This window comes from Rhinolophus sinicus, linkage group LG11, assembly GCF_036562045.2.
Source record: "Rhinolophus sinicus isolate RSC01 linkage group LG11, ASM3656204v1, whole genome shotgun sequence".
Taxonomy (NCBI): domain Eukaryota; kingdom Metazoa; phylum Chordata; class Mammalia; order Chiroptera; family Rhinolophidae; genus Rhinolophus; species Rhinolophus sinicus.
The window spans coordinates 10927808-10944760 of NC_133760.1; the positions used below are offsets into that span (position 1 = coordinate 10927808).

Consider the following 16953-nt stretch of genomic DNA (forward strand, 5'->3'; position numbering starts at 1 on the left):
TCCTTTATATCCTGTGGCGATATGGGAGGCGGTATCAGGGTAAGGGACATCTGTGAGGAGGCTGATGCACTAATCTAGTGTGGCCAAGAGCAGTTTGTATTCACAGGATAAGGGATCTGGAGGAAAGTGGCCCATTTGCTACTCAGGAAAGGTGGGAACTATACTTAAACGTATCACCAGGAGGGCAGCAGAGGGCGCTGTTACCCAACACACGGAACTGTCCGGAAGGGGACTGCCCAGACTGGAGGCCTTCCCTGCCTACTCTCCTTGAAGAGGGAGCGGGGACTCTAGGGTCCCTTTTAGCCCAACTAGCCAACCTTGGCTCCCTCTCACGTTTAGATGTCCCACCCTTGAGCTCAAAATGAGTAGGTCTTCCTCATTTGTGTAGCCTGTGTCCCCTTCACAAGGCTTGAAGATACTTCCTGTGAGGGCAGGGATAGGACTAAACTAGTTACTCCTGTGCCCCGGTATTGTCCCTCCCGGGGAAGGAAGATAACAGGCTGTGGGGATGCAATCATAAAGTCCTTTACCCTGGGCTATTTTAAAAAATGTTCCCTTCTCCAGGAAGCCCTCACTTCCTCCACCCCCCCCCCCCAGGCTCTCACAGCTGACCACTTGGTGCTGTCCCATTTGATGACAGGTCCGTGTTACCTTTCGACTCAGAGACCTGTGAGGGCAGGGTCCAGGGCTGCCTTGGCAATGCCATGTCCCCAGCACTGTCCAGACTGTGAGGAACAGAGCAAGCACATAACATACTGGCTAGATAGAGAGGTTCCTGGAATCTCCACTCAACTGGACCCAGTGCAGGCAGGAACCGTCCTAAGTCCAGCTCACAGGCCAAGCCTGAGGTAGAAGCCACACCAGGCCGGCCCTGGTTTCCATCCCATCAACCCTGTCGCCCTCCACATAGGGACCTGGTTCCATGCTGTCTACTCACAAATCCTCTATTCCTGTAGAGATTTGGAACTAACTGGAAAGGCCAGGGACCAGAGAACCACTTTAAAAATGAACTAGTGGGTTTTAAACTGAGGGCCCCAGGTTTAAGGGGGGCATCCCCAGCACCAAAAACGGGGCCAGGCACACAAATCCCTCAAAAAGTGTTTAATGAATGAGTAAATAAAGTCCCCTTGGAAAGGCCCCACCCCAATTAAAGGCCACTGCAGTAACACTTCAGGGTTTTAACCCCACTTCCTTCCTGCTAGGAGGTGCCATGCCATTTATTGAAAGAAAACAAAATAGAACAGGGCAAACACATTTCTTAATAAGTGCAGTTTGTTAAAATCCTGTTAAAACATATGGGTCAAGGGGAAGTTAAAAATAATCAGAGGATCACTGTAGGATAAACCTTTAAGTGTGGCACCTGGGAGACCTCTGGAGAGGAGGCAGTGGGAGTTCTGAAAGGAAGAAGCCCCCCACCTCCCCTTTTCCCCTCTTGCCCACTTAATCCCACCAGAAACTACCAAGACGCCCGGAATAAAAGGTTTCAAGTTCAATAGTCACACTCTCTCCAAATACAAAAAGCAGTTACAACTCAACACAGAAGCTTGTGTGCAAAGTTATGAGAAACTGAGACATCGTATAAAAAGTTAGGTTAAAGATGATTCTGTGGTTTTTTTGTTTTGTTTTGAGGGTGTGGCTCTTCCGTGGTTGCCTGATTTCAGCAAGGAAATGGTTATCCCGATGAAATATCAACAGCTGACCCACAGTAAAAACGGACAAATTCTAAAAATTAAAAAAAAGCATAATTACAAAAAAAAAAATCTGTCACTGCTTCCTCCCTCCACATGTTGCTTTTTAAACTTTTTTTAAAAAAGTTTTTGATTTTTTTTTTTTAAATCCTGAAAAGTAGACAGTAAAACAGCTTCTGGAAGAATTTACAACCAACTGCATGAGGGTCTGGGAAGCCGAGGGTCCGGGAAGCCAAGGGGCTGGAGCAGGGTTGGGATGAGTGGATAGGAAGGGGTCCTCCCCTCAGCCTCACAGTATGACCAAGGGAAAGGAGGGGGTCTTTAGTCAAAAAGGAGGAAGGGAAGAAGAGGAGGAAGAGGAGGAAAAGGAGGAGGGGGAAGGGAAAGGGAGGGGGAGGGAGGTGGGGGGAGAAACAGAAAATGAAAGTTTATTGTTGCCTGTATGAATCCAGAGAAAAATGCCCAGCCCTGTGTGGGGGAAGAAGCCCCTCAGAGGGAGGCAGCCCTGGGATGACCCATTCCCCAGCACCACGGGACCCGGTGGGGGTAGATGAGGGGTCAGGGTGGACGCTGGTGGAGGAAGCGGCAGGGGCCTCCGGGGCACACTGGCTACTGAGTGCTCGTGCCCCCCTGCGTGTTCCCGGTGTAGCTCCCGTAGTCATAGTTCCCGTAGTATGGCGGCCACTGGCCCTGGTTCTGATAGTACTGGTTCCACTGCTGGGCATACTGGGGAGAAACCAAAAAAACCAAGTTGACCTTCATCTAAACCCTCATTTGGCTCCTCTCCTCACGCCCAGGGCAGAGATGGGTACAGTGATAAGTGCCGACATGGGTCCCCTGACAGAGGAATCAAAGCACCTAGGTTTGACAAATGACTGACCTAATGCCACATGGGTGGGCAGTTAGGGAATGCAGCCCAGGTCTCCTGGCTTGCTAACTTAATGTCCTGTCCATTCAAAATACTTAATCACAGATACGGCAACCTAGCGCCAACCTATCAGAACAGTCACTGGCCATGGTGCTGAAGCAGGATCTAGAGGCCACTGCTATAGCCTTTCCTTGCTGCACTGGGGAGAGGGGCTAGAATACTGCCTGTTTGGCAGCCAGTGCAGAAGTGTTCACCAAATGGAATGGCTCTAACAAATGAATGCCAGCCCGGGCCAGCAGGCTGCCTGTCTTCTCAGGGATAAGCAGGAACTCAAGTCTGGGGATACACATCCACGTGGGGCCCCTGGAAGTCTCTCCATTCCATCGCCCCCAGCCCTCACACCCCTCCTGGCACTTACCTGCTGATACTGGTTATAGCTCGGCTGAGGGTAGGTCTGTGCGGTAGGGGGCGGTGGTGGCGTGTAGGGTGCTGGGGTGTAGCCGCCGTAGCTCCCATAGTTGTAGGCAGGTGGAGGCGGAGGTGGAGGTGGTGGGGCTGTATAGCCCTGGCTGTAAGCTCCCTGGTTGTAGGGTGGCTGGCTGTAACTCGGCTGTAAAGTGGGGAGAAAAACCAGGGCTCTGTGAAATAGCCAGCTCAGCTGGGATGGAGGGCCATCGTAAGCAGTGGGTCCACAAAAGAACTTCCCTGGTGGAGGCTCTCTGAGGGCTGAGCGGGAAGGTGGGACAGCCCTGTGGCATGGCAGGACAGGGTAGGGTATAAGGCTGTGTTCTGAACTCTAATCCCAGCTCTGACATCCTGGGGGAGCAAGGCACACAGCACTTCTTGAAATCCCAGGTTTTTGTTTTTGTTTTTCCCTTCTGTAAAATGTGAATTACATGTCCAAAAACTACTGGGCGCACAGTAAATGGTGGTAATCGTTACAGGAAGAGCTGCTGAGAAAAACAGTAGTGGCAATTTCCTAAGTGCTTCCCGTGTCCACGCTGTATTATTAACTCATCTAACCCCCGCACCAGCTCTGTGAGGTAGGTTCCATTAGCCTCATTTTATAGATCAGGAAGATGAGGCTCAGGCAGGTGAAATCACTGGGCTCAAGTCACACAGCTAAAGTGGCACAGCTGGGACTTGACCCCAGGTCTGCCTAGTTCCAGCGCCTTACGCATGAAGCTATAATGCCTTCCCCCAACCCTCACAACAAAGCTGGGATGTGAGTTCTAGTAACAATTCTAGTCCTTATGAGGAAAACGACGTCCAGAGAGGTGAGGCTCTGTCCAAGGTCACAAAACCAGGACGTTACAGGGCTGGGACTTGAATTTGTGCCTGCCCAACTCCTGTTCTAGGAAATTTTCTGGTTAGACCAGGATTGGAAACCATTCATCTGTCTCTGGCAGCTGTTCCCAGACAATGGGGTCAGACCCTTCTGGCCTGGGCAAGGGGTAACTTCAGTCAAGTGTTTCCTTGGGCATTCAGTGAGCCAGTGACACAGCCAAGAGACATGTACTTGCTGGAGGGACCAACACTTACAGACTGCCCCCGAAGGGTCTGGCAGGGACCTGGGAATGGTTAGGGTCCCTCCCTGCCAAAAGCACTGCCCAGGAGAAAGGGGCAGGGCTGGAGGTAGGAGTGGAGACCTGCGGCTGAAGCAGGTGTTGGTGTGCCCGGGCCCCACCCCCTCTCACCTGAGGAGGGCTGTAGCTGCTGACGGCGGGGGTGCTGGTGCTGGCGCCGGAGCCAGGGATGTTGCTGTTCTTGCTGTAGCTGCCGGCCCCTGGTGGGTTCCGAGCAGGGCTGTAGCTGGGCGGTGGCGGCGGTTGCTGCGGTGGCGGCTGTGGCGGTGGCGGCTGCTGTGGGGGTGGCTGCTGCTGGGGAGCGCGGCTGTAGCTGCCTCTGTTGTTGGAGTTGTTATCCCGGCTATTGTTACCCCAGCGGTTCGGGTTATAGCCACCACCTCCGCTGCGGTTGAAACCTACATTGGAGAAATCAGACAAGAGACCCATCATTCTCAACTTGGGACCCTCAGGAGCTGGGTGGTCTTGGTGACTGCTGTGGCCCCAGCGTGACCAGGCACAGAGCAGGAGCTCAGCCATGTCAACAAAGCACTTCCTGTGAGCTTCCCAGACGGCTGTGCACACTCCCCCATGCCTAACACTCAGTCATCACCACCTGCTGACAAGTTTGTCGTGCCCACTGGACTATGGGCCTGGCACCGGGGCGATCATGCTTTCTACCATGTCCGCAGCATCTCGATAGCTGCTGCACAAATCGGAAGAGATGTTCTAGAAGAGGGGATGCCACGCACTGGGGACGGTCCCCTCAGACCTGGTCAAACGGGGGTGGGGGTGGGGATGGTGCCTTTCCTGAGCCCTTATGTAGTTGTTTCTGGGGCCTAGAACCCTGCCCCCTCCCAACGCCTACTGGCCTCTGGACCTTGGCTTAGACATCAGCATCTTAGGAAGACTTTCCTGAGCTCCCCTCCCCCACAGGATGGCTCAGGTGTCACCCAAGTTCACAGTACCCCTGGGCTTTCCCAGTAAGCCCAGGATCCTTCTGGACTGTCATTACAGGAATTATCCAGCACAAGACTAAAACACAGTAGGGTATGCTTGTTAAATCACATCATACACTTTCCTGCAAGAGAGCAGACCTTGGTGACTAAGAACTGGGCTTTGGGTCACTTGATCCTAGCTCTAGATTTAGCTGGGCAAAGTCTGGGTAAATTAACCTCGCTAAACCCCTTTCTGCATTGGTTTTAAACCCAAAAATCAAAACAGTCCTAACATTTGCCTTGTACCAGGTCCTGAGCTGGGACCCAGAACTGGCAGTAAACTTGGTCTGGCCCCTCTTCTCAAGGAGCTTATGGTCAGATGGGGAGAAGATTCACAAAAATGAAAGCAATGTGACATACAAATGGACAAGGGCTCCAGCAGCAGCGTCCAGTGGGAGCAGGGTGGTTGAGATGGTTTCCCTGAGGCCCCAGAGCCTCACTCAGCGTAGTTCTCTCCCAGAGCTCAGTCCAGGGCTGCTGCTAGGGAACCTTCACCTGCTGACCTGCTGACTGAATGACCAGTCACAAAGCCCACAGCTGACCAGGGAACCAGAAGTGAGGAGAACTGTGCAAGACGACTCACCTCCTCGGTAGCTGCCTCCTCCACCGCTGCCTCCCCCTCGGTTCTGGAAGCCTCCTCGGTTGCCCCCAGGGGGGCCTCGGTTGTCGTAGCGTTGAAAACTGCCACCACCCCCACGGCCCCGGAAGCCACCGCTGCCTCGGTTGTCAAAGCGCTTTTCAGGGGGTGGCCCAGCCTTGCGGCCTTCCTCGTTGTACTGCCTCACCAGCTTGTCTGCTTCCTCCCTCTGCAGCTCAATGAACAGCACCTCGTCCAGGAAGTCCCCAGCGTCTGGCAACGTGAAGTTGGCTAGGAGGGCGGCGGGGCCGCAGAGGGAACAAGGAGAGGGAGTCAGTGCCTTCTGAGGTCTGGGTCCCTCCACTGCCAGGACACTGGCCTGCCAGATGGGAGAAGGCAGAGGGGACTGGAGGAGTGAGTGCCAGAGATGAGACAGGATCCCACCCTTGGCTTCTCTGACAATAGCCAGTGGCTAACAAAGACCTCTTCTCCCTTTCCTGAAGAAGTGCTTCAGCCCCACCAAACCAGTGTTTATAAATGCTCTTCAGCCTCACCCCAGCGAGCAGGCCAGGCAGGTGGAATCACCGGATTTTTACAGAGGAGCAAACTGAGGCTTGCGCAGTCAGCCTACCCAGTGGGTGCCAGAGGCAGGTGGCCATGCAGTTCTAGCATTTTCTTCCACATCCTCTCTCTCATCCTGCCCCAGCCCGATCTAGTCTGAAAACCTTGCCACAAGAAAGATATGGGCAACTTTTCCATTCACAGCTGCACCAGACAGGGAAGGGACAAAGCAGAAGCAAATAAAGGACAAGATTTAAAAAAATAAAAAAAAATCAAAGAACCAGGGAGAGAAAAACTGTTTAAGCAGCTTTTTCTTTGTTGTTTTTAAGGACCCCATTGAGATGTTCCTCTGGGAATTGCTCATCTCCTACCTTTCATTTCCAAGACCGCGTGATCTGGGACGTCTTTCCCTTCCTCGTCGGTTCGCTTTATTGTTCGGTCTTTTAGGTCCTCATCAGTGGGACAAATGACAATAGCTTTGCGCTGGAAGCCTTCAAATGGTCTCATTTTTCGTCTCTGCGCTGACCCATAAACGTTTGTCTAGGAGTAGGTAACAGAAGAGGCGAGATGGTACATTACAGGATGGTTTTCTCCTCTGCGGGACATTATGTAGGCCAGGGACTGAGAAAAGGGCACTAGTTCTAAGCAGAGAAACCCAGGAGACCACTCTTCTTCACTTTTAAGATTCTCGAGTCCACCCTCAGAAAATGAACTGACTTGGGAAAGTGACTGCTGACAGGCACAGGACAAGGGATTCCGAATGGCTCGGCTTTGCATTTTAATCCTCTTCTTGGTGCTGCCCTTTATTGTGCTTCATGGGTATTGTTTTTTTGTTTTTTTTAACAAACTGAAGGCAAGACCCTCCACCAGCAAAAAGTTCACGACTCACTTTATGGCAGTGGGCTGAAACCGAAGCCACAGTATCTCCGAGGTATGCCGTTACGTACCGGTATGGTAAAAAACTCAGAGTACAAGGTATAAAGTTTAGAGGAAGAATGTCATCTGCCTACTGCCAGTCCTACTTTCCAGAGATAACCTGTATTGAATTTATGTATTTCTAGAAATATCACTGTGATTTTTAATAAGAATGGAATATTATACAAACTCTTCTGAAGTCTTTTTTCTCTTAACATTATTTTTCTGTGCCACTGTTCTCTTCTAATGGTTATGCATTATAGAATGTATGCCATAATTAAGCAGCCCCTTTTGACAGTGGTGTAATTTTCACCAACACTGTGGTTCTTTTATTCCCTCATTCCTTCTCTGAAACATTAAGCCTTACCTATAGGCTTCTAACTAGGGAGAATAGTTCATGCTTTTCCTAAGCACAGTTTTGCTACTAATGTTTTCCTCCCTTCCTCTAGGTGACAGGCAGGTGCGTCCTGGGCTGGTGCTGGTGCAGAGCCGTGCCCTGGGACACATCTGACTGAGAGCAGTAGTAACAACAGCTTCCATTTATTGAATACCTCGTATATGCCCGGCCTTTTGGGACTGGGGCTCAGCTCTGCAGGACCTCAGGGCTCCACAGACTCAGCCTGTGCATCTGAATCACCTGGACACTAATGAAAATGAGAGCAGCCCAAGCCCACCTGAGACTTCCTGAATCCCAATCCCTGGAGGTAGTACCCAGGCATCTATATGGGTATCTGTCATATCTAAACTAAGATGCTCAACAGAACTGGAGTGATGAGGAATACCTGCATTTAAACAACTTTTAGTGGCCTGACAGGGACTCAAGAGAGAAGCCGCAGAGAGGAAAGAAGAGTCTATGAAGGGGCATGAACAAATGGACAAAAAAGGTTGTATTTTGAAGACGCATCAGGCAGAAACCAAAAAGGCCAGGGTCAAGTCCCAGTGTGACCACAAACTCACTCCAGCCAATTCCTATAGTTGTTTCACCTATAAAATGGGGACAAAAAAACTCTCTCTTGGGCTGGTGAGGACTGAGCAGGAAGAGCACCACAAAGCACTGACGTGGTGTGAGCGCTCCTTTAGTGGGGCCTATCCAGTAGCCCCCAGGGCGGGAGCCACCTTGACCAGGGCAGGCTGTCAGAGGGATGGCCTGGCATACCCCGGCTCTAACTTGACTTGGCCACGTCATACCCGTGTGACCCTGGGTGAACTACTTCCACTCAGAGCCTCAGCCTCCTCGTCTGTAAAGTGAACTTACTGCGTATTTACTGAGTCGCAAACCCTGGATTGGGAAAATGTAGGAATGTCACATGGTCACTATTAAGACTGAAGGAGTTCATGTGAGGGAAAGCTCTTGGTTAGCCCAGTACCTGGCTCTCAGCCAACACTCAACAAATGGGAGCCACTGCTGATATGGCCGTCACTGGTGGGGTGCTGTGGATATCCTTATTGCAACATTGACTTGAAGCAACCCAGACCAAGGGAAGGTCAAGCTATAGTGACTTCCCATCGGAAAGGCAGGTACAGTGAGACAGGCTGCAAAGAACACAAGTTTTGGCGAAGAAGCTCGGGGCTGAAATCCCAGCTGTGCCCTCTACTATTTGTGAGGCTGTAGACAAGTCACCTAATTAGTCTGAGTCTCAATTTTCTTCACCTGAAAGACAGGGATCACATCGTCTTTCCCCTGGCTCTGGTGAGGATTTGCAGATGTGTAAATGTCGGGCACGTGGTAGGGAGGGAGCAGGGGAAGAAGTCAACACATATAGGGTGGATCTGAAAATATAGCCAACAGGACTGACACTGTCCTAGGAGAGGACCAAGGAAAGTTAAGTATGAGGAAAAGACGAGGCACAAGACATCCTCTCCCAAGACACAAAGAATGGAGCTGGGTTGTGGGTCAGCCTGAGGCCAGGGGCTTAGTGCACACCTGTTGGGAGATTGGGCTGTGGGTGCAGTTGTTCGCTAAACCAACCAGACCCTGTGGCCCTGACATACACACAAGGCAAAGAGATGGTCTTCACTGTTTCCCAGGGTAAGTGTCCCAATCTTCACGGAGGAGGGAGAGGTGCGTGTGATAGACACATGCGTGCTGTGATCTGGGCTTTGAACACTGACTGGCCTAAGGAGGCCTTGGGCCACAAACAGTTAAAAAGCGTATCGGTTACAGGGTTTAAGGTCACATCCTTCTCTCTTCACTGTTCTTCCTGGACTCTTCCTAAAAGCAAAGCAGGTGACATCTGGTCATAGGAAACTAGAATTTGGCTTCCTCCAGCTAAATAATGAGGTTTTCTCCTGGCATAAAAGCCAGAGTGGGTGGGTACCAGGGAGAATGTGGGCCCAGACCACCTTGTGGACAACCTATTCCATGGTTTGCCCATAAGAAGTTTTGACTTCTCTGAACCCCAACGACATGGATCAACACCTCCTGGAGGGTTTCTATGGGGGCAGACCTGCCCAGTCAATGTTCTGAGAAGGGGACAGAGAAGAGTAGCAACACTGCCAAGAGGGCTAGTCCCTGTAGCTTCATACTAGGCTGGGAAAGAAGGGGCAGAGCAGACTGAACTCATAAAGAGCTGGCCCCTCTCCTGGGAAGTGGCTCGACTCTGAGGGAGGCCTCCTCAGACACTTTGGAACTGAGGTGTGCAGAACCCTCTAGGCGACTATTTTCAAGACTGTACCTCCCACCCCTTATTCCTTGGCTTGGGGAAGGGAAGAGGAGCATCTAAACCACACCAGCAGAAATGTAAATACTTGTCCTTCATGAAGGAAAGTGAATTAGCTGCCAGTGGCTGTTGCCACAGCAAACACAGTGAAGTCAGAGCCCCAGGGCTGGCCCAGCACTGCTGTGGTCACTGGGGGCTGCTGCTAAGAGACCAGCACAACAGCTAGATCAGCTTTGCCAGCTGTGTGGCTCCCTCTGTCTCACTCCTGCTTCTCCCAGGCCCACCCTGCTTGAAGATGCTGACTCTGAGGTCTGAGGCTTGTCGGTGTTCCCTGGCCCCCTGGCTTCCCCCAAAACCCAGCAATGTAGGCCAAAAGGCAGGAGTTGGGTTTCTCAGGGAAGCTGGTGGGTAGTTTTGGTGTGTGACAGCCCGGGGGAGAGAGGAACATAGCAGGCTGCTCACAGCCCAAGTTCTGTGCGAGTCCCACTGTCCCATGTCCACTCTCACTTGTCCCCCCGGCCACAGCTTAGCAGGGTCAGGCTGGCAGTGAGAAACCTGGCTGGATCCCAGAGGAGCAAACTTAAAGCTGGTGATGAGAGTTTGCTCCGGACTCACAGTGAGGTAAACCCAGTAGAAGGAACCACACGTGTAGGGAGAGAATTGGCTGGAGTGTCACAACAGACCTGGCTGAGGCCCTAGGGATGGCGAGGGTGAAGGAAAGAAACATCCCCTTCACCAATGACTGCCAACAACAGGTGGTTGGGTCTTACTCTAGCCCTGGGTTTGTTTCTGGCAAAGGTGTGGCACCTGTCAAAAGGGCTGTGAAGTAGGATGAGAACCTCACGTTCTGATGGTTGAGAAGAGGTTGGTGATGTCACATCCAGCCCTGGATCTGATGGCTGGCTCTAGGCTGCTAGAGCCCCGAGGGAGCTCCTAGCCTGTAGCCCTCAATTCTGGGGTGGTTTGGGGCCCTCTCATGGCCCTACAGAGGCCTTTCGCTGAAGCCTCAGGAGGGCAACTCTACTGCCTCCAAGGGCCAGCTCCTGCTCTGCACCCAGTCTTGAGGCTCCTTGGTAGGCTAGGGACAGGCCGGGCAGCAACTCGATCCAGAGGCTTTCCAACCGCCAACAGAGAACCCCAAAGAGCCACTTGTAGCAATGTGGCCTACTTCCCTTTTCTCCTTTCTCTTCAGCCTTTTACTAGCCAGGCAAATTTAACTATATCCCACCCCAATGAAAACTTGACCATGGCTTCCTACTGCCCTCAGGACAAAACCTCCTCTTTTTATTATCCTCCATGTCCTGGCCCAGGTATCCCACCTCCAGAAAGCATTCCCAACTTCCTACCACGGCCCCAAACATTTCGGGCCGTGGCCATCTGGGAAGTCAGCAGACATGTTCTATCAGTAAATTGACAGCATAACTTTGGATAGGTTCCTTTGCTCTATGAGGCCTCAGCTTCCCCTTGGTTCATCTCCTTTCTTTTTCTCCTCGGACGTTCCAGATTTGTAACAGCCATATGATCTGAAGAGGATACTCAGGTCACCAAAAAATGCAGGTCAAAGCCCACAAAAACCCAAGAGCTTGTGCCCAATGAGACACATCTTGGGGTAGGGGCTGGGGTCCTGGTTTCTGTTGGCATGCTCTCCTTTCCTCTCAAGGATGGACATTTCTGAGGCCAACATACATAACGGGAGACCCAGGAGAGCCAAATGCAGGAGGTCAGACATTCAGGAAGAACCTGAGAAGGGAAAAGACTGCTCTGGGCTTAGAACTGGGACTGCAAGGACTTTGCCTGGAGTACTGGTCTCCACTCTGGGAGTTCCATCTAGCTCAGGAGACAGCTATGCATCACTGCCAAAGCTGGTGAAGTGGCAAATAAAGGGCCTGCTCTGAATCTTGTGTGTGTACACACACACACACACACCATTTAAGCCCAAACAGGTTAAACCACTAGTTTTAGACCTCTTCCCAGGCCTGAGTAACCTGTAACTTCAGGCCCTAAGTCAATCCTCTAATCTGTGCTTAACCAGAGGACACCCCGCCCGGCACCCCCCACCACACTTTCAGGCACACCTAAACAGCCCTGGGCCCCACCCCTGAACAAAGCAGCCCAGGCTGAGAAGGCCAACAACGCATCCTCACAGAGCTCAGCTGCACTGTGGCTGCTAATGTGCTGGGCCTGACATCCAGAGAGGGCCCACTTTGGAATGTGATGTTAAGATGACTGACCTCTAGGACTAATTCTTCCCCATTGGGCCATAGATTTGAAATGGGTTTCAGAGCTGATTTGTCAGCAAACCGACAAAAAAATGACAGGCAGGGGATACTTGCTGGGGCATCCAGAAAAGGAATCCTCAGGGAATGAAAACATCATCACTGCTCCCCCTTTCAGGACACTGAGCCCCACTGGGGCCAAGCCGGACTACAATTCCAAATGCCCTGACAAGACAACGGGACAAAGCGAGGCCAGGGTTAAAAAACAAAGTCTTCAAAGGGAGGAAGGCGGGCTGTGTGCATTATTGGCGGGGCTACGCTGGGCAGTGAGCCTGGGTGGCTCTCGGATTACCCTGTGCTCAACAGGCCACACCCGCCCCCGGAAATAAATTTATTCTAAACATTAGTCCAATTATTTGTTTTCATCAAAATTTAGTATTATGGGATCACGTCCTGTCTTCTTGACAAATATGAGTCTTCAGGGCTCAACCCCATGGTTGTAGCATTGGTCACTGGAGGAAAGAACCTTTTTACATCCACCATCTAGAAAAGCAGAACCCAGAGCAGATCCGTATCTCCACCATCACAGGAGAGGGCCAGGGTGTGGCCTAGCCTTGGCCATCTTTTAGTTTTCCTAGCATGGTTGTTCCATCAGCAAAGTACAGATTTCCACTCTCAACACTGAACTACTTGGCAAGATCATTTAATTTGTGTACCAAGAACTATCACCAGCCAAGAGCCTTTTTTTCTTTTTGTCTTTAAGAACTAAGTTCTTACTATGTGCTCTTTTCAAACGTTGCATACAAGGCATCATTTCTTCAACTGTAAATACAAGATTACTAGTTTATCATGAAAGGATGTAACTCAGGACCAGCCAGATGAAAGAGGTGCGCAGGGCACAGTATGTGGGAAGGGGTACAGAGCTCCGTGCTCTCTGAGCGCGCTGTTCCAGGTGTTCACAACCCAGCAGCTCCCGCTCCATTATTTTACACAAGATGCTCTCTCCCATGCACAGGCAACTTGGTCCCCTGGAGTTTCCAACCACAGTTCTGTGAGCCAACCACCATCACAGCTCCACCCTCAGCAGGAGCCCTCTGAACTTCTGGTAACCAAGTATCCGGGTTACACGGACAGAAGGCACTCCAGTACGGCTGCCAGGGCAAGGGTGCTACTCAGTTTACATATTTGCACACTCACAGGTTTTTAAGAAAGCACAAATGCAAGGCTGAGGGGAACAGATGCTTACTTACAGATCCCCAAACACAGGATCTGCTACTTGAGAAAACCTTCAGGACAAATGTCAAGAATGATGTCTCATAGGCAATAAACATGAGGAACTCATTACTCGGAGACAGGAATCTTTAATCATGTTTGGGTCATTCGTACTTTTCAGAATGTTGAAAGCCACAGATGATCTTCCTATCCTAACTCAAAACTCTAGTTTTTTAAAAAAAGGATATATCGACATCTGGATACAAAATTGTGTTTAACTTCAAAGGTTCTCAGGTCGCCTGACGTGAAAAACCCTCCTAATTTAAACACAGGTACAAAATATGTGACTTAGATAGGTACCTGACAGGCATAAAAACATGCTAAGAGAAGCCTGGGTATACCTCTCCTGTAATTAACAATAATCTCCCGCTACTACGTGCCAGGCCCTGTGTTAGGCACATGGGCACCATTATGATCTCCACTTTACAGACCAGGAGAATGAAATTTGAAGGATGAAGTCAGCTGCTCACAGGTATGCAGTCAGGAAGTGGCAGAGCCAGGACTGATGCCCAGGTCTGTCTGACTCACAATTCCATTCTCTTTCCATTTCACCACAAAGCTCTCACCTAATGATGTTCTTTTGGGCTGCTGAGAGCCTGAGTTATGCCTGGACCATGGCCTCAGACCCCACCCAAGATGGGGCTCAGAGACTGTGTTAAGAGTCTGGGATTGTGCCATCATGTATGGCTGAGCCCCTGACCAGCACTGCAGTTCCAGAGCATTATGGGGAAATAAAAGGATCAGAAGGGAATACTCAGGCACCCAATAGTCCCCTTCCCTCTCCTGGGGCATGAGGGTCACCAGTAAGTACCTGGTCTAGGATGTAGTTGCGTTTCTTGCGGGCGGCAATCTGGATGAGGCGGTTGAGGCACTGGGTGGCCTGCTGGATCAGGACGTCCCAGCGGCCAGCATAATTCCGCTGCCGGCGTAGGCCCATCACCTGTGGGCAGGGGGTGGTGAAGGGTGGGTGGTTCTGGTTATAGGGCAGCACTCAGGGAGTACTGGGAGCGGGAGGTGGCTAAGGAGAGACCAGGGGCCGTCCTTACTCGCATCTTATCCATGATGGCATTTGTACCCAGGATATTGTACTTCTTGGAGGGGTTGGAGGCTGCATGTTTGATGGCCCACGTGGTCTTACCAGCAGCAGGCAGGCCCACCATCATCAGAATCTACAAGAAAGGGACAGGAAGGGGCACTGAAGCAGCAGCAGGGTGTGGCACAGCTGCCTGACACCACGCTCACCGATGACCATGAGGGTGACTCTGAACCTCACAGCCGCCTCTGGAAAATGGAATCAACAGCTTCTACTTCATAATGTTGCTGCTGGGATTCAGAGATAAGCTTGTCAGACCCTCAGCAGCGGGCCTGGCAATGGCGTGAGCATGAAATCAAGTGCTGTTATCATGAACATTTCCATTTTTGTTTAGCAGAATTAAATGGCCTCTGATGGGGAAATACCTAGGGAGGGTCATGCACTGGGACTGGCCGATGGATTGGGCATGGGAAGTGATACCACTTTCTCGGAGTCTGAGATGGGAATATGCTGTAAGCATAAGGTCAAGTATTGTATCTAATCAGTACATTTAGAACACTAGGCATAACCTAAATGCCCAATAAGAGGGGAATGGTTAGTTTGTGACACTATTAGAAATGAGTGTAAAAAGAGGCATTCATGTGGTGGGATAAAGCTCACAAAATAATGTTAAGGGGAAAGGATAGGAAGATATCAAAATGCTTATACCATAAATCTTAATTATAAGTGTGTGTGTGTGTGTGTGTGCATGAAACAAGCACTCAGCACAGCAAAAAGAACAGGATAAACTCTAAAACTTTAAAAGTAAACTTATTTGTGAGTGGTGGAATTATAGGAAACTTTAATTTTCTTTGTATTTTCTAGAATATAAAATCACTTGTATACCAGGAAAAAACCCAAACATTACTTTGAGAACAAAGATCACAGTACAGCCTCTACAGCCAAATCATCCCTAAGGCCAGCTGTCATTTTTGTTCTTACACAGCCTTAGGCGGGAGTGTGGAGCTGCACAACCTCCTTGGAGAACGTACTCACAAGGAAATGTGCCTTCATATCCTTTTCTGCTGGGAGGAAAGCCTCCTATTTATTCCAGATTCTGACCTCATCCAAGGAGCAGTCAGGAAGGAGAAGTGTGGCAACTTCCTTTGGAACCTTTCTAAGATTCAGGTCTCTTACCTTAGCCCTTCCTTCTTTGGCCTAAGCCACACCCAAAACTCTCATCTTACTCTCACTGAAGCTTTCAGCTCAGTCCAGCCCTGAGGAGCCAGGAGCAAGAGGGCCCTTTCTCTAAGGTTACTCATGCAGCAAGGTGGTGCTGCTTTTACCACACGTGGCTGCCAAGTGTCGCGCTTCTACCTCGGCAGTAAGATGGCCCAGGAGAGACATCACCAATTCAGTCTTCCAGGCCCACTCACCTCACACTCTGCTTTGGTCTTTGGTCCGACAGTACCCCGGATCCGCTCACTCAGGGGAAGATGCTGGATGAAGGTGAAGCCAGGCAGGACAGAACAGTAGGGCTCTGCCCTCTGCCCAAAGTTGAACTCTACTGCACAATTCTTCACCAGGACATGAGGGTAGAGGGCCTGACCCCCCAAAGCTTCCTTCTGAACTCGGAAAGCAATACCCATCCACTTCCCGTTCTTGGTGAAGGAAAGTTCCACGTCATTTCCACATTCGAAGTCCTAGAGAAAAAGCCAAAGGAAGATAACCTTAAGCTCAGCTGAAGGCACTTGGACCACAAGTTGAGAGAACAGATGCAGAGAGTAGAAATATAGCCAGCTTCTCAGATTTAGGTATAACCACCCCCACCCCCAATACACCGATACAATGGGCAGCACCAGACGTGCAGCCCAAAGCCCTCCTTGCCCAAGAACCAAAGGCTGGTGGATGTCAAGCGTGTAATTTTAGGAAGGGCCAAGTATTTGAGTCTTGTGCTTAGACCGAGACAAAGATGAAGGAAAAGGTGATCCTATCCATCCTCAACCCCGCACGAGCAGCCTGTGAAGGTTATTACAGGTGGAAAGCAAGCCATGGCAGGGCCTTTTCAGTCAAGTCCAACTCCCCAAATGCAGGCACTTGTTTGTTCAACACTCATGTTCCCTGAGTTCCTGACCATCCTAGCGCACGTCTACAGTGACCTGGGCCTGACAGAGCTCAGGACCTGGTGAGGAGTCCGACACGGACACTATCCTAATGCAGTCAGCAGCAAGATCCTCTGGGGGGAGGGCGGGCGGACCCGTAAGCCAGGTCCGGAACAAACGGAAGTGAGCCAAGTTTGGGGTGGGAGGAGAGAGCCCTAAAGAGAAGTGCTGTTTGTGTACAATTCTGGCAGTGAGAGAGCACAGGGTTAGACTGGCTGAAGCGTGAAGGATGAGGGGAAGTAATTTCAGGTACAGCTGGAGAGCCAGGCAGGGATCGTATACACTCATTCAACAACTATCCATTCCTACTGAATTCCTACTGAGCAGCTGAAGCTTGGCGGTTAAGATCCTGTTTTGGAAGGCAGGCTGCTTCAGCTCTGCCATTTACTAACAGTGTGGCCTTGGGCCAGTTATGTTACCTTCAGTTTTCTTATAGAATTGTACAGTGCACAGGGTTGT

General features: G+C 50.7%; 1 protein-coding gene across 6 annotated transcripts in view; it reads right to left on the reverse strand.

The window, feature by feature from the left end:
* Positions 1-1169: 1169 nt before the first annotated feature.
* HNRNPUL1 (heterogeneous nuclear ribonucleoprotein U like 1) overlaps positions 1170-16953 on the reverse strand; it is a 34634-nt gene continuing 18850 nt past the window's right edge. For 2 of the 6 annotated variants that reach the window (XM_074314292.1, XM_074314291.1), the window contains exons 8-15: positions 15769-16035; positions 14367-14489; positions 14132-14260; positions 6629-6797; positions 5703-5987; positions 4254-4540; positions 2975-3166; positions 1610-2414 (exon numbers count right to left, since the gene is read on the reverse strand). In XM_074314292.1, the coding sequence (XP_074170393.1) occupies positions 2298-2414; positions 2975-3166; positions 4254-4540; positions 5703-5987; positions 6629-6797; positions 14132-14260; positions 14367-14489; positions 15769-16035 (1569 nt within the window). In that variant the 3' untranslated portion in view covers positions 1610-2297. Of the gene's footprint in view, positions 2415-2974; positions 3167-4253; positions 4541-5702; positions 5988-6628; positions 6798-14131; positions 14261-14366; positions 14490-15768; positions 16036-16953 lie in introns of all 6 variants that reach the window. The other 4 variants (XM_074314290.1, XM_019751367.2, XM_019751366.2 and 1 more) reach the window with 3 other exon arrangements.